This window comes from Colobus angolensis, unplaced genomic scaffold (genome assembly GCF_000951035.1).
Source record: "Colobus angolensis palliatus isolate OR3802 unplaced genomic scaffold, Cang.pa_1.0 Scaffold224, whole genome shotgun sequence".
In the NCBI taxonomy this organism is placed as follows: Eukaryota; Metazoa; Chordata; class Mammalia; order Primates; family Cercopithecidae; genus Colobus; species Colobus angolensis.
Genome location: NW_012115422.1, coordinates 5,212,790 through 5,230,821, shown reverse-complemented (window position 1 = coordinate 5,230,821; position 18,032 = coordinate 5,212,790). Strand labels below are relative to the sequence as shown.

Sequence of the window (18,032 nt, the reverse complement as noted above, 5' to 3'; positions counted from 1 at the left end):
TGTTCTCATTGGTTTCAAAGAACATCTTTATTTCTGCCTTCATTTCGTTATGTACCCAGTAGTCATTCAGAAGTAGGTTGTTCAGTTTCCATGTAGTTGTGCAGTTTTGAGTGAGTTTCTTAATCCTGAGTCCTAATTTGATTCCATTGTGGTCTTAGAGACGGTTTGTTGTGATTTCTGTTCTTTTACATTTATTGAGGAGTGCTTTACTTCCAATTATGTGGTCAATTTTAGAATAAGTGTGATGTGGTGCTGAGAAGAATGTACATTCTGTTGATTTGGGGTGGAGAGTTCTGTAGATGTCTATTAGGTCTGCTTGGTGCGGAGCTGAGTCAAAGTCCTGGATATCCTTGTTAACCTTCTGTCTCATTGATCTGTCTAATATTGACAGTGGGGTGTTAAGTCTCCCATTATTATTGTGTGGGAGTCTAAGTCGCCTTGTAGGTCTCTAAGGACTTGCCTTGTGAACCTGGGTGCTCCTGTATTGGGTACATACATATTTAGGATAGTTAGCTCTTCTTGTTGAATTGATTCCTTTACCATTATTTAATGGCCTTCTTTGTCTCTTTTGATCTTTGTTGGTTTAAAGCCTGTTTTTTCAGAAACTAGGATTGCAACCCCTGCTTTTTTTTGCTTTCCATTTGCTTGGTAGATCTTTTGAGCCTATGTGTATATCTGCACATGAGATGGGTCTCCTAAATACACACTGATGGGTCTTGACTCTTTATCCAATTTGCCAGTCTATGTCTTTTAATTGGGGCATTTAGTCCATTTACATTTAAGGTTAATATTGTTATGTGTGAATTTAATCCTGTCATTATGATGTTTGCTGGTTATTTTGCCCACTAACTGATGCAGTTTCTTCATAGCATCGATGACGCTCTTTACAATTTGGCATGTTTTTGCAGTGGCCGGTACTGGTTGTTTCTTTCCATGTTTAGTGGTTACAATTTGGCATGTTTTTGCAGTGGCCGATACCGGTTGTTTCTTTCCATGTTTAGTGCTTCCTTCAAGAGCTCTTGCAAGGCAGGCCTGGTGTTGACAAAATCTGTCAGCATTTGCTTGTCTGTAAAGGATTTTATTTCTCCTTCACTTACGAAGCTTAGTTTGGCTGGATATGAAATTCTGGGTTGAAAATTCTTTTCTTTAAAAATGTTGAATATTGGTCCCCACTCTCTTCTGGTTTGAAGGGTTTCTGCTGAGAGATCCACTGTTAGCCTGATGGGATTCCCTTTGTGGGTAACCAGACCTTTCTCTCTGGCTGCCCTTAACATTTTTTCCTTCATTTCAACCTTGGTGAATCTGACAATTACTTGTCTTGGGGTTGCTCTTCTCAAGGAGTATCTTTGTGGTGTTCTCTGTATTTCCTGAATTTGAATGTTGGCCTGACTTGCTAGGTTGGGGAAGTTCTCCTGGATAATATCCTGAAGAGTGTTTTCCAGCTTGGTTCCATTACTCGCCACTTTCAGGTACACTTATCAAGTCTTTTCACATAGTACCATATTTCTTGGAGACTTGGTTCATTTCTTTTCACTCTTTTTTCTCTAACCTTGTTTTCTCACTTTATTTCATTAATTTGATCTTCAATCACTGATACCCTTTCTTCCACTTGATTGAATTGGCTACTGAAGCTTGTGCATGTGTCACGAAGTTCTCGTGCCACGGTTTTCAGCTCCATCAGGTCATTTAAGGTCTTCTCTACACCATTTATTCTATTTAGCCATTCATCTAACCTTTTTTCAAGGTTTTTAGCTTCCTTGTGATGGGTTAGAACATGCTCCTTTAGCTTGGAGAAGTTTGTTATTACTGACCTTCTAAAGCCTACTTATGCCAACTCATAAAAGTCATTCTCTGTCTATTGCTGGTGAGGAGCTGTGATCCTTTGGAGGAAAAGAGGTGCTCTGGCTGTTAGAATTTTCTGCTTTTCTGCTCTGGTTTCTCCCCATCTTTGTGGTTTTATCCACCTTTGGTCTTTGATGTTGGTGACCTACAAACGGGGTTTTGGTGTAGATGACCCTTTTGTTGATGTTGATGCTATTCCTTTCTGTTTGTTAGTTTTCCTTCTAACAGTCAGATTCCTCAGCTTCTGGTCTGTTGGAGTTTGCTGGAGGTGCACTCCAGACCATTTGACTGGGTATCAACAGCGGAGGCTGCAGAACAGCAAATATTGCTGCCTGATCCTTCCTCTGGAAGCTTCATCCCAGAGAGGCACCCACCTATACGACGTGTCTGTTGGCCCCTACTGGGAGGTGTTTCCCGGTTAGGCTACATGGGGGTCAGGGACCCACTTGAGGAGGCAGTCTGTCTGTTCTCAGAGTTCAAACGCCATGCTGGGAGAGCCACTGCTCTCTTCAGAACTGTCAGACAGGGATGTTTAAGTCTGCAGAAGTTTTCTGCTGCCTTTTTCTCAGCTATGTCCTGCCCACAGAGGTGGAGTCTATAGAGGCAGTAGGTCTTGCTGAACTGCAGTGGGCTCTGCCCAGTTCGAGCTTCCTGGCTTTTGTTTACCCATTCAAGCCTCAGCAATGGTGGACGCCCCTCCCCTAGCCAGGCCGCCGCTTCGCAGCTCGATCTCAGAAGCAGTGAGCGAGGCTTCGTGGGTGTGGGACCCACCAAGCCAGGCATGGGAGAGAATCTCCTTGTCTGCCGGTTGCCAAGACCTTGGGAAAAGTGCACTATTTGGGTGGGAGTGTCCTGTTTTTCCAGGTACAGTCTGTCACGCCTTCCCTTGGCTAGGAAAGGGAAATCCCCTGACCCCTTGCATTTCCTGGGAGAGGTGATGCCCTGCCCTGCTTTGGCTCACCCTCCGTGGGCTGCACCCACTGTCCAGCCAGTCCCAGTGAGATGAACCAGGTACCTCAGTTGGAAATGCAGAAATCACCCATTTTCTGTGTTGATCACGCTGGGAGTTGCAGACTGGAGTTGTTCCTATTCTGCCATCTTGGAATGGAGTGCCCATGTGAATTTTATTATTGTTTTTCCTATATCTTGGAAGAGTGTCATTAGCACTTTGATAGGAATTATATTGAATCTATATATTTCTTTAGGTAGTATGAACTTTTTTTAGCTGTTATTTTAGGTTTAGGGGTAACAGGCGAAGGTTTGTTACATAGGTAAACATGCGTCACGTGGGTTCATTGTACAGATTGTTTCACCACTCAGGTATTAAGCCCAGTACCCAATAGTTATCTTCTTTGTTCCTCTCCCTCCTCCCACCCTCCACCCTCAAATAGGCTCTGGTGTTTTTTGCTTGTTTCTTCTTTGTGTTCATAAGTTGTTATCATTTAGCCCCCACTTGTAGTGAGAACACATGGGTATTTGGTTTTCTGCTCCTGCGTTAGTTTGCTGAGGATAATAACCTCTAGCTCCATCCATTTTCCTGCAAAACACATGATCTTGTTCTTTTTTATGGTTGCACATATGAACATTATAACAACATAACTTTTTGATCCATGAGCATGAAATATCTTTTGTTTGTTTGTGTCCTCTTTAATTTCTTTCATCATTTTTTTTTTATAGTTCTCAGTGTACAGGTTTTTCAACTCCTTGGTTAAATTTATTCCTAAGTATTTTATTTTATCATAAATAGGATTGATCTTGATTTCTTTTTCAGCTATGGTGTTATTCGTGTATAGAATAACAGGGTTTTGTATGTTCATTGTATATCCTGCAACTTTAATGAATTCATTTATTAGCTCTAGCAGTTTCTTGGTGGCATCTTTGGGGTTTTCTAAACGTGGGATCATGTCATCTGCAAATAGAGATCATTACTTTTTCCTTTCTGATTTGGATACCTTTTATTTCTTTTTGTTGTCTAATTGCTCTTGATAGTACTTCCAGTACCATGTTGAATAGAAGCAGGAGGAGTGGGCCACCTTGCCTTGTACCAGATCTTAGAGGAAAAGCTTTCCATTTCTCCCCACTAAGTGATGTTAGCTGTGTGTTTTTCATAAACAGCCTTTATTATAATATGTTGAGAAACTTTCCTTCTATACCTAAACCATTAAGAGTTCTTTTTAATCAAGAAAGGGTATTGAACTTTGATAAATGCTTTTTCTGCAAATGATATGATTATGTGTTTTTTTTCTTTCAGTTGGTTAATGTGATGTATCATTCAACAGAAGCTTTGTTGATACTTGAATTTCCTAGAAGCTTCAGAATTGCAACCAAATACACAAAGTTTTCCTGGGGCTGCCTTCCAAAGTACCATCTTCCCTTAGCAGCTGTGCCATACTCATATATTCAACTCCCACATTTGTGGTCACACTCTACCTTTTGCACCTCCTTCCCCAAAGTAGAAGTTACTGGCTATAAATCTATGCTGTTACATAAACAAATTAATATTGCTCTAGTCTTCTTTATGTTAAATTTTCAATGAGGCTTGTTGTGTAAATTAAATTGTTATTATCAGCCACAGAGTATAAAGAAGAGGCTCAAAGGTGGAATCAATTTCCCCTCAAATCTGAGGTGGCCTATAGGGCTTTGACCAATAGAATACAATGGAAGTAGAATGCTACACCAGTTCCAGAGCTGGCCTTGAAGAGGACGAGCAGCTTCCACTGCCAGGCTCTTGGAACCCTAAACTGCCATGGAGAGGAAGGGGACACAGTTGTGTGCAGCCTTCCAGCTGTCCTGCCAACGTCCTAGGCACAGGAGGGAAGCCACCTTGGGTCGTTCAGCCCAGTTCAGCCTGCAGCCGAATCCTAGTGACTGGGGCTAGTCAAAGACACGTGGCTCAGAGGTTTCACTGCTTAGCTGAGCCCTGCCTGAATTCCCAACCCACAAATTGTAAAGTCCAATAAATGAGTATTATTTAATAAAAAAAGAAATAAGCAGAATCTAACGAGAATCAATAAATACGTATTAAATGATAACTAAGACACATTGAAAAAAATGTTGAGTAGTACTATCTTGCCAGATTACCTATAATTTATTTACCTCCCACCCCCATGGTACTTTCTTTCTTTAGTCAAAACTATAAACCTGTGATGTGTGATCTTCCAACAGGCAAGCATCATGTCCTGTTGCACTTTTGTATATAGAACTTCAACCACTATATGAAACCATTTAGTCTTTCTATCATTACCACAAAGACAAAGATAAAAGAACAAAGCATAATCTTTCATCAAAGAGAGCTTCTTTAAAGGGCGCATTATTTTTGTTGTTACCTTTCTGTGCAATTAGACAAAATTCTTCTTGCAGCTTTGTATAATCTGTTGAACTTTCCAGAGGGTCAGTGAGGTGACTAGGGGGAGTCTGAAATTCAATATCTGCACAAAGGTTGGGGTTGGAGGAATGCAAGCGAACTGGTGACATGGTAGCACTGAAAGGAACCTGAAAGGGGAAGACACAAATTATTAAAGAGCAACAGTGCATTGTTTCACATTCTCCTACATAGAAAGGACCTCTCCCATTCTTCAAAATAATAGATTCCTCTCTGATAACACACTTGGAGACACTCAGTACTCATTTATTTTGCAGGCGGTTGGGGTGGGAAGAGGGAGTCTCATTTCCCATTGTTGATTTAGAACTGCCACAAACTCACCGATTTTTCACTGTTACAGAGAGAAATGACTACAGAATGACAGGAATAAAAGACATAATCTCAGGTAAGCTTAAACTCTGAACTCATACTTGCACCTCAAAAATAACTGGCAGAAAAACAGCAGTCTGAACTGTGATGTAGCTGACCTTCTCTTACAGTCTGGACTATCTGAGCCTGGAGCAGGATCTTACTAAACCTGTGAAAATTCAAGAGATGCATATACCGGAAGATTCACTTACTCTGTAGCCATTAAATAAAAAACAAATCAGGCTTAATAGTAAATACAGTAATGGCTTAAAGAGACTCACACTTATTTTGGAAATTGACTTATTAAATTTTATATTAGTAAATGAAATATATATTATATAAATCACTGTGGTTTACCTTTGTATGTTACACACAACTCTATTACATATATGCACATGGTTCATGAACCGGCCAATACTGAGAAGCAGTAAGTAGAAAAAGTCATATTACTATAGATTTTTCCACATGGCTAGAGGTACTTCCTTGCCCAGGCTGGATACGGACTAGGCTCCTGATGGGTGGAGGCAAAGCACCTTTTCCTCCCCTTTAAGAAGGCTTTACCCAAACATTACAAATGTCAGTCAAACATTCCTGGAAAGGAAAATACCAATTCTTCCTGCAAATCAGATCACAAACAACTTCTCCCTAATTCTTATTGCACAGATGTGCATTCAATTATTTTCAAGAACCAGACTCTTAGACTCCACCACAGGTTGGAATTTTGTGTAACTGATAGGATAATTCACACCCCCTAGCTAACGGGGAATGTGCTGTGGGAGGAAGGAACCATTACCCTCTGACGGATATGTATGTCAGGACCTCTTCTTTTTTAATTTTTTGGTTTTTGCTTTAAAATTCCTAACATATTTGGTGAGAGAAAGGGGGAAGGAGAAGAGGGCACTTTTTCTCCAAGGATTTAGAGGACAGATGGAAGAGATGGAAAGAACCAAAATATCGGGCCTGAGCTGCAGGTTGAGGGCAGTTGAGACAGAGTGTCCTTCTGATGCAGCATTGTCCTGGCAGGGATTTATTTCTCTTAAAAGATATCCAAGACTTACTGGGGAAGAAAGTGAGCATGAAGCTTTCCCCCCAAATTCAGCTAAGCTAAGCATGTTAATATATGTTATTTGAAGCATTTGGTATCTGGAGTTATCAAAGGAACCCTTCTTTGGAGAACTTGGCTACACTGGGCTGGGAGATGATTGTTAAACAGCTTGTTTATTAATATTATCAGGCTGAAAATTTCTGTCTATTCTAGATTTGAGATCCAGAAGTGGTCAATAAGCCATTTAAGAAAATGGAGTGCTGGGGTTCAATACTCTGCTGGAATCCTGTCCAGGTAACTTAATAATAACAAGGACGGAGGACCTTTAGGATACGTACAAAGGAATGGTTTTTATGTGGCAGAATGTCAGAAGATAGAGAAAGGAAGTTCTGACCCTAACTGGTGATGCTAAATCTAGAAAGAGCAGTCAGCCCCTTGAGGGACACAGAATCCATGGAAAAGTTGCTGGAGATTAGGATGTCATGGGGAGAGACTGTGAGTGAAAAAAATAGGTAGATCTGGGAGTTTTCAGAATTAATGATACAGTTTTCTGATATAAGGAACTAGAACAGCATTAAGAAAAATAAATGCGGGTCTTTGGTAATATGTTGAGCATCATGGAAAAGGATTTTATCTGCATTCAGGTGCCCTCAACACTCCAAGGACTCACATGGCTTGGAAGAGGAGTCTCTTCCTTGAGCGGGTGAGGAGTGGGGTCATGAGAGTTGGTGGGAAGCTTATATAGGAGGCCATTATGCAGTGAAAAGCAGGGAGTCCAGGAAGGACCCAGACTTGTCCCTGAGATAAATTATTATTCCTCTATTAAATGTTGGAGTCAGATGCTGAGAAGAAAAACATAAGTTACAAATTTATATTTTGAACATAATGGAAACTTAAATTGGCTATTAAAACAGTAAAAGTGGTTTTGCATATTACCCATAGGGAAAGAGAGTTGAATGTTCCATTCAAATTGCAATCAGATGGTTCCCTGGGAAATTGAGAACTAATCTTCATATACTTCTGACTGAAAATGTTTATATATTGGTATGCCTTTTTTTGTTAAAAAGAGGTATGTAGAATGGGTCATTTTAATTGAGGACTTTTGAAAATACAAATTGGGATGTATTAATCTAACCCCAATTGAATATCTGTTCAGACTGGGGACTTTTTGACTTATTTACTCAGCTTTTTATTCATCAATTTGAGTATTATGGGATTAAAAAATCTAAGTGGTAACTGGTTTCTCTGTCAGTGATGGTTGGAGTGCGAGCTGCCTACAGCTCTCCATGTTTATATTTGAGAACCCTCAACACTCAATTTGGGCCTTTCTACCCTGTGCAGGAAAGAAATCCAAGGCCTTCTTGAAGTCTTATGACAGGAGGGAAGCCTGATCCTAGAATATTCTGGTAGCATTAGCAGATGCTCTTAACACCTGTCCATGAAGAAGTCAAAAGTGAAATGAGTTAACAATGGACTTGCTGACAGTGAAATTCAGCAATGGTAGACATGAAAGACTACACAGTAGGTCTAAGATAGATACTATGCTTACAGGACTCATCAAGCCAGTGGGAAAAGTCTCCTGCTGTTGCTATTCTGCACTATGTGTACAGGGATTCTTTGGGGGTACTGACTGCTTTGGGATCCTCAGTGTTCTTCCATGGGGAAGAGCCAGTATTTCTCTTTTTCCAGTCTCCTGTTCTGTTGGGTCTGGCTGCTGTTGTGAGTTGGCTATTCTGAATGCTAGCGCTAAGAGTCATCAAGAATAAATTTCTGAAACATCTGCTAGATGTTGTGGCATTTTGGTATGGAGACAAAGCTATAGATCCTGGAGTAGCCAGTCCCCCTAGTTATTCCTGAATACATTATTAAATGTTGCCAGTAGCTTTTCTGACTACATACCACTAAGTTTTTCTCATAACTTCTATAGTCACAGCTACCCTGAGAGGTGGGCATTAATGATTTCTTCTTTTAAAAGCTTTTTCTCTTCTACTGCCAATTTTAAAAATGAACCCATTCTATTCAAATAGGTACTAATCTCAGTTTTATTATATTCACTGTATGTATCTGCAATTTAAAAAATTAACACAGAAGAGACAGAATCACTTCTCTGCATGGCATCTTAGATGTATATTGCTTAAGAAAACAGTGTTTTCATAAAATGATGGACTGTTCCTTTCCATACTAAGTTGTTATCTCTAATAACCATGTGTATTTCTTAATTTTATAAATGGAAAATTACCTTTAATAATACTGAACTGATTATATGTGCATCTATTGTCAGAATCTGTTACCACAGCAGTGTCACGGGATTTATTCACCTGCATTTGAATACCTGCATAAGATACACATGGACCATGAAAGCTATTTCAATAATTTGTTTGTTCAAATGTTTACAAAACTGTGAGTTTAAGAGTCAGTTCCCTAATAAATTCCAAGTCACTGGTTCATTTCATAATCAAAAGCAAATTTGTTTCTCAGTCTAGCTAAACACCCAGATATAAGGCAAGAGCCAATTACTAATCATAAAGTAGAAAGCCACCAATCCTCACACCAGCATCCATTCTCCTGTAATGCAGCCAAAACTTTTTCATATTTTTTTCAGCAATTGTAGTTTTAAAATACATTCCACCCTTAGTGACAGCAAGACTGTTGTTAATTAAGGAAGTATTATCTAATAGCCAAAAAACTAACATCTATGATTGCCATGAACTCAGTAATCTATATTTTACGAAGTTCATAGGCTCTCATGATTAAACACATTTTTTAAATGACTTTTATCCAGCAAGGAGTTCTTGTGTTTTGATACTCTATTTTATATTCTGTAGACAAGTCATTCACTATCCATTTGCCTTATCAACCTCAGTATGTTCTCTACTCTCCTTATATCCATTCTATTTTCTCTCAGAAAAAAAAAACCCTCTAGATATGGATTAAATACCATAAAACTGTCTTTTTTTTGTCATTTCCACACTACAATTTCTAATTTTCATGTCAATATTCTCTTCAGAAAACAATTTTCCCTTGCTAAGTGTAACTTGGGTAGCCATTTAGAGATGACAGCAAAATTCACCTTTTCTTACCCTCTCATTTCTTTATTCTCACATCCTTTTCAAATAGTCACACTGCTACAAAAAAAAGCACAATTTATGTCTGTAGTAACATGACTTTTCTTAGGAAAAGAGAAATTAGTTAGCAAAAGTTCCAATATCAGTATGGTAAAAAAGGAAAAAAAAAAACAAAATAATTTAAGGAAAGCTCACATCATGGGGCACTGCACTCAATTTTGCAAATTTGACTTAAATTATGTCTTCACATATAGCAAAAGAACTAGATTATATAACAGTTCTCCATTGTAAAAAGGAATACCCGTGTTTGACTCCTGCCATGCAAAGACAGCCAGAGAACATGCGAAAGCTATGCTGCCATGATTGGGCTACAGGTGACACCATCACACACCAGTGGCACCATCAGGACAGGGGGGTCACCCTTGTACACAGGTTTTCATTCTTATTAAACTTCCACTTGAGATTGAAATCCACTCACTGTTGTAGCCACTGCTGCCGCTAGCCTCTGCCGGCGCCGAGTTGTGCTGAACTGGCCCTTCGCAGGTGGCCCTTCCTGACAGTGAATGGGAGAAGAGAAGGGGGGAGGAAACACAGGACGGGGGAGGAAAGGATGGAAGATGGGAGGATGAAAGATAATCAGACAAGGAGAGGGACAGTTTTTAACTGAAGTCGACTTTTCTTAAATCAGCATCGAAAAGAGCTCACAGGGGCATTCATGCTATGAGAAATGTTCATCGCTGTCATTGCAGATTATTCAGACACCTGAATTCTATTTGCTGACTATAACTCACACCCCAAAAGGAGACGGAGTTATAAACTGATGGACAGCCTGCAATTTTAAGGTAAAATAAATATGCATACTGTTTTATTCATATGATATCATGTTATATGAAGTCAAAAGGTATTCAATAAATGGTAGCAAGGAAAACTAAGTTCAGGAAAAACTGATTAAATAATGTGGGAAGGCTAAAATGAACAGGTTGTAATGAGAGCCTCCTAATGGCCAGACAGAATTTTTTTTTTTAATTTCTTACTGGAAGAAAAAAAGTAAGGGAAGGGTATGAGGGTTCTTCAACTTCCCACTTAATTTCCTATTATACAGCTCACTATCTGGGACTCCACATCAGCAACAGTGCTGGGATTTTCAAGTCTAAGAATTTTCCAAGGAAGATGCCAGACCCCATAAGATCAGAAAAGAAAACTTAAGTTCCTCAGTGAGTGAGGACAATGCCTATAAAAATCAACTACGAAAACTTGAAAGCATAGTTTTCATTTAGTAATGCGCACCTATGCACAAACCAGTAGAAGAATCCTACAGCTTTCTTTCATTTTGTTTTTTTCCTCTTGGTGGATGGGATTAAGGGATGATGACATTTCCTTCTAATCATTCAGCTTTGCCTCCATCTGACAGACCCTGACTCCTCAAGGTTGTGAGCAATATTTTTTTTTTTCTTTTTTGAGATAGGGTCTCACTCTGTTGCCCAGGCTGGAGTGCTGTGGCATGATCATGGCTCACCGCAGTCTTGAACTCCTGGCCTCAAGTGACTCTCCCACCTTGGCTTCCCGAAATGCTGGGATTACAGGCATGAGCCACCTTGCCCAGCCATGAGCAATAATTTCATTTCCAAATAATTAAGATATACTTTCTTAGAATCTCCTAACAGCCCAGATTGAAGAAACAGTAGGACTGCTTTAGTCTTTTTGGGATGTCAGAAAAATATTTTAAATTTTTCTATCTCTAAATCTTCAAAAAAGTTCCAAAATTACAATCTTATTTATTTTCCATCTTCATAAGTCTTCTGCATACATATACATATATGTTTGTCATACACACACACACACACACACAAAATCTGTTTTCCACAAAAATATTTTCTAGACAAAATCCTTTTTCCTTAATGTAGTAAAAGGGGGAAGAACTTATTTTCACACTTCAGTGTAATTTGAGCATCTATGAGATGCAGGACAGCTACACAGGAGCAACATAAGGTCTTCTGTCTGCTACTATGTACTTTCTACTATTCCTCATTCCCTTCAACGTCCAGGGATCTAGAATTTAATTCATATTATCAGCAACACAGGAGATCTAACAGCTCATTCTTTCAAAATATTTTCTTCTTGCCTTCCTCTTACTTCATTTAAAACACAGCCGAATTGTTACTGCAAAATGGTATTGAGATTTTTATTCGAACCAGAAAGTTCGAAGTTAAGGAGGCAAGAAGAAATCCTTTTTCTAAAAGGTAGTCTCCACAGAACCTTCTAGGACAAATGCTGACTTCATGAGTTACATAATAGGAATTTCTGAGGCCAACTACCCAATAGTTTCCAGTAGAAACAAGGCCATACTGGTCTAGAATTTAACCTTCTCATTTAAATCAATAGCACAATCTAACCTATGCAAGAATAAGCAATCAAACATCCAGTATAACATGTTTTTCATTTTAACTTTCTTGCGGTCAATTTTTTTAATGATCTATTTTATAATTTTTTCAAAATGACAACTACTATGGAATACTGAATACAAACTTCAGTAACACAACATCGATAACAACAACAGCAGCAACAATACCACAACCACCACCACTGGATGGTCTGGGCACCCTCACAATGGCTGTTGTACTTAGTTACAAAGAAGACAGGGGACGGAAAATGAACTCTCACCGCTTGAGAGCCTCTCATATTGGCTGCAACATCAGCGAAAGTGGTTCGAGCGGTGAGATGATCATTGACTCAAAACAAATGCTTGGACTCATTAGATAGAATTATCATCATCAAAACATTTAAAACAGGAGGGGAAAAAGCTGGGTATAAGGTAGGAGAAAGTGGTGGGTATCTTTAATCCACTAGAGTAACATTAGATGCTATGCCTCTCTCTAGGCAAAATACTGAGTAGTAAAGATTTTCATGTTGGCATACTCATCCTAGATGGACTTATGATTCCCTAGCCAAGTGTGAATTTTGAAGGATCTTGGAGGAACTTCCAAGTAGTAGAGAATGAGTATCCTGAGGCTCCTGCAAGACCTGTTGGTTTGGGCAAGCAGAAAAGGTCCACAGATAGGACAAAGTTCTGCTGTGTTCCCCTTAAAATACCTTTTGTTTTAGTCCAGGTGGAAGTGGAGTTTCTCTGGGAATGATTAACAGCTTACTGCCATTCCTAAGTTTATTTGTTTCTTCTTGGAATTGGAACTAAATCTCCCACTTCGAAAAGGCAGTTGTCTTTGAGTATCTTTAAGGGATTAGATATTTCAATTTCCCTCAAAAATAACTAAACTAGAATTACAAAGGCCATTTTATTACCCTCAGCAAAGTCACAAACAAAACGAAATGTCATAAATAAAAATTTAAAAACAAATGAACCACCCAAAGATGTGGCGGGAGTGTGAATGAGTATTTTCTAGCTTTTTGGACATTTTCTCCTGATGACTCAAAAAAATCTTCATAACTTTTCTGTCTATGTAAAACCACAGGCTGAGAGGCTAGGTGGTATAGTTCCAGTTGCATTCTGTGTCCTTCAGAAAAAAAAAAAAAAAAAGTAGTGATTTGGGGTCTCCAATGGAGCTCCTAGATGCAGCAAGGTAGCTGGGACATTGCACTGCAACTCACTGGGAACCAACCTGTCCAAGACAACAGCTCTGAACAAGAATGTGGTCAATAGCATACACTATAGACACAAGATTAAAACAATATCTATTAACAAATGTATGTGTTCTTTCTTGTGATACAGGCCTTCTTCAATTATTTTATGTAGAGGAATGATTCTTTTACTTATAAAAATGAGTCTTTTTCTTGGCTTTGATTCAGACACCATGCTTAAAACAAACAAACAAACAAAACTAGACACTCACAAGTTCAAAGCCAATAAAACTGCCAAAAGCAATTTTAAGTAATTTTCTTGTGAAATCACTTGGCACATCTCTCCCTACAGTATTAATTTTATAAACAGAGGGGAAAACACATGGAAACGTACTGAGCAAATGAACACAAAAAGTTGTGTTCACTGAATGCAGACATTCTAAATAAAAAAAACATAGGTATTAGTGCTTATGAAAATTTATTTTCAAATATATCAGATTAGCAAGCAAAGCAACAGTTTGTTATTTACACAGTCAGAATTGTAATACAAAGAATGTTATTAATGAAGTCAAAATTAGAGAAGAATTATTTTGTTAATTATTCAGAAGGAACTGAAGAATTCTGAAAAGTACTTCTTTCTACCTTTGTATTAGAATATAAATTTATTTGTATAATAATTTTAAAAAGCCAAATCATAAAGTCTAATCTTGACTGTGCAGGACAAGGGCCATTTATAATATGCATTCAGGATGAGAATAATGGAAATTCTAGTTTAAAAATCTGAAAGTAATATGGTTTATGACATAATCTACCATATTTTGAATCACTGAAACACAATAATATGAAAGGATCTTACTTTAAAAACGTCAGTCATTTCAAATACATAATTTATTTCAAATAAATTTCAAGTACATTTATTACAAGCTCTTAAGAATTTAGTTCAGATTTTAAGGTGATTGTTGAAAGGTGATTGAATAAATAATATCTATTTTTGAAGGATCATAGAATTTTAGAGTTGAAAGAGAATTCAGAGCTTATTAAATAAACTCTATCACTTTACTCAGGAGCAAACGGAAGCTCAGGAAATTTAACAGAAATTTACGAAATTATACTGCCAGAAAATCACAGTGATTTAACTAGAATCTGGGTTTGTTGATTTCTAATCTATTGAACCTCCTACCCCTTTTCTTGATAGAAAAAATTTGGACAAGGCTGACACATAAAAGCCTCTTTTAATATCTAATATTTTTAAATGAGTGTTCATTATAACCCACTAGATTTTTAATCTAGATTTTTAAGGTAACTTTTTGTTAAAATATATTTTAGTGGTTCAAAGGCTATAATTGAGAATAAAACGCCATTTTGAACACATATTGTATAATTTCAACCTTTCTTTTAAATTATTCTCACTTATGCCAGAGTGAGAAAAATACAGAGATTTCCCACTGTTTTAGACAATGTGAGAGTTTGAAAAGTGCTGGCTTTAAAGCAGTTAAGTTACCCTTTCAATCTAATGCGCATTAACTGATGTATAAAGACTAGTACTTTAAAAGCATGTAGAAACATGAATGAAGGAAAAGTAAAATCTGTACCTGCAGTTGTATTTTTGTATCTTTGCTGACACTTTTTGTTCTCCATCGTCTTGTGACCCGCTTGTCTTTCTTTGAAATATCTACACAGTTAGCCTACATTACACAAATAGTTAAAAGCAACAAAGTATTATTAAGTTCACACAGATGATACAGGTGTAGACAAGAACATAGCAAGTTAGTAAAGGATCATTGTTAGAGCCTATAAGCAAACCAGCCAGGAGACAAAGGCGTATCAGATGCATAGTGGGCATTATAAAAGCAGAGATAAGAACTTCATTATAAAATATATTTTTCTGATAAACAAAATGAATACAGGATTAGAAATCTCTAGCTTTGTTTTCTATATGAAAAGATAGTAACAATTCTGAGAGTATCTAAAGCGTATCTTCAAAGCTACCATTTCTAATAGAACACAAACACGGAAGAATAATTCAGATACTGAATTTATTTATTCTGGCTAGTGTGTATTTAAATGTAAAACATTTTAAAATAATCATTTTAATTAACATACTGACACCGAGATTCAAAAAATATTAAAAATAACTCCAGAATATAAACAAATGTCTGTATTGTAATTATCTATCTTTAAATATTACCTTATATATTCATAGAACAACCCAATAAAGATTATAAATTATATCCTAAGTCCTTTTACCAGCAGCAGGAATATGTTTACCTGCATGTCAGTAAAGTTAGGTGCTGACTGAGTTCTCTGAAGTATTTCCAAATTTTGCAGGAGTTTGCTAAGTTCCACAAGGTTTGACTGGCAATGTGCGAGATCTAATAAGAAATCATAAATAAAAATATGTTAAAATTGGTTAGGGAGCAGTGGTGATGGTAAAAAAAAAAGGGGTCAATGCAAATTATGGCAAATATGCGTAGGCAGATCCATGTTTATATGACGAAGATACTGGCAGGTGGAACAAAACACCCTTTGCTGGTATAGAACCAAAAACCATTGATTATATTTCAAAGCTCACTCTCGTAAGTTAACAGCTATTAGTGCAGAAACCATTAAACTCTCAGTCACACTGTATGTGATCCCTTTTCTGCTCTGATAGCCTTTGCCACATGGGAAGCGCACTCAAGTGAACTTCAGCAGTCCTGTGGTTTCATTGTTAGGAGCTTTAGAAGGTGGTTACCTGGAATTTGGGTAGCGTTAAAATCAAGTTCAGAACACTAGGATGGAATACAGAATCAGTTAAACATATTTTCTTTAATTTAGCTCACTAACAATGTTGAAATGAATGACTTTAAAATTTCTTAGAGACATTATATTAACGAAATCAGATTTTCAAAGTGCATTCGATGGTCCAGGAACATCATCATCACCTGGACATCAACTCATTCTGTCTGAATTAACATTTAGAATGAAGAAATGACTTTTAGTTTTCTTTTACATTTTTTGGTGCATTTAGAACAAGAGAATATTCAAAAATCTATATAATAAAATATCACTCTTAAAAAAAAACTGACCTTTAATATGTGAAATTAAACACAGTCAAGAATATTGGGCTGGGTGCAGTGGCTCACGCCTGTAATCCCAGCACTTTGGGAGGCAGAGGCGGGCAGATAACCTGAGGTCAGGAGTTCAAGACCAACCTGGCCAACACGGTGAAACCCTGTCTCCACGAAAATTAGCCAGACATGATGGTGGGTGCCTGTAATTCCAGCTACTCAGAAGGCTGAGGCAGAAGACTCTCTTGAACCAGGGAGGCGGAGGTTGCAGTGAGCCAAGATAGCACCATTGCACTCCAGCCTATGCAACAGAGCAAGACTCCGTCTCAAAAAAAAAAAAAAAAATTGAGTTACTTTTCTTATTTTTGTGGTCAGTTACTAAAATTTTCATTTCAAGCTTTCTATCTAGCAAATATTACATTCATACTCTCTAATAATTGTGATTATTCTATATAAATGGTGCTATATAAGCACAGAAATCTGTAATTGGGGCTGAAAATCATCAAAATTATATCCACCTTTTTTCTAACAGAATGAAAACAGAAGTTTGTGAGTAGTTCAATTTAAGGCCAAGGACCCAAATTAAGAGTAAGGAGACATCAATTTAGATTTTTCAGTTGTAGTTTCCTTATCTGTCAGTGGTGATAGTAGTATTTAGCTCTCCTACCTGCTTACTGAGATGGTAGATGAGAAAGTTCTAGGAAAGCCAGAAATGGTCTGTAAGGAATACTTATTGTGCGTGTCTCATCACCCTGCTACAGCCTTCATATGGACCATGCTACATCATTCTTTGTCACTTCTATTATTTACAATAAGAAAGAGAGGAAATCATACTTTCACATAAAGTCTGGGATGTGGGTATCTCAGAAAGCTGATAAAAATGACAAAAAATGCTGCATACTTTGAGTCGACATGCTAGTAGAATAAGAAAAAATTCTTTTGGTTGGAGCACTAACATAGATTACCAAATTTTAATTTTTTTAAGTGAGAACACAAAAAAGTGATCTAATATCTGCTTTTATTATAATTTTATAAGGAAAAATAATCTGGAAAAAAACAGGCCCAATATCATCTTAGGATCATCTAAAAAAATAAACTAATTGAGACTTATTAAACACTCTCTGCATTGCCCTTGTTTTTCTCAGTTTTGAAGGTCAAATGAAAACTCTCATAGAATGGAAATGGTCTGTACATCAAATTTGAACCATTGTGCTCTGGCAAATTACGAGGGAGGTAAAGGTAAGAAGAGATGAAGAGGCTCAGAGATGGTAGCGTGAGGGAATCAGGTATTGGCTCAGAATATTGAATCACTGATCCATAGTGGAGCACACTAAAAGGTAACTGTGGATATAAGATGCAGCATTTCACAACTTTGCCATTTATTGCCGAGTTGACATACACCTGCTCCATGCACAAGACAGAGCAGCAGAGAAGGCAGCTGTGGAAGTGACCTAGTGAGGAAGACAGAGCAGTGATTCTGGGGCTGTGGGCAGCATAGGCTTTCCTCGGGGGTTGCTCTTCTGTGTGACTGCCCCAGGTTCCAGAGCTAAAGAAGCCAGAAGGAACTGGTGAAGAGACAAGGAGAGAAGGCTGAAGTGGGTAGAAGTCAGGGGAAAGGCAAGAACCACATTCAGCTGCTGTGAGGGTGCAGGAGAACTGGCAGGTAAGGAGCCCGAGTCATGGCAGAGAGAAGGAGCTGGTGCATAAAGATAAGAACAAGGAAGAGA

At 37.9% G+C, this 18,032-nt stretch overlaps 1 protein-coding gene across 2 annotated transcripts in view; it reads right to left on the bottom strand.

Moving 5' to 3' along the window:
- The window catches only part of OSBPL6 (oxysterol binding protein-like 6), a 175,444-nt gene that overhangs the window by 47,204 nt on the left and 110,208 nt on the right, over nt 1–18,032 (bottom strand). For both annotated transcript variants that reach the window (XM_011944043.1, XM_011944044.1), the window contains 4 exons: nt 15,524–15,627; nt 14,848–14,940; nt 10,161–10,235; nt 5,169–5,334 (listed from right to left, as the gene is read on the bottom strand). In XM_011944043.1, coding sequence (XP_011799433.1) covers nt 5,169–5,334; nt 10,161–10,235; nt 14,848–14,940; nt 15,524–15,627 — 438 coding nt within the window. The remainder of the gene's footprint in view (nt 1–5,168; nt 5,335–10,160; nt 10,236–14,847; nt 14,941–15,523; nt 15,628–18,032) is intronic.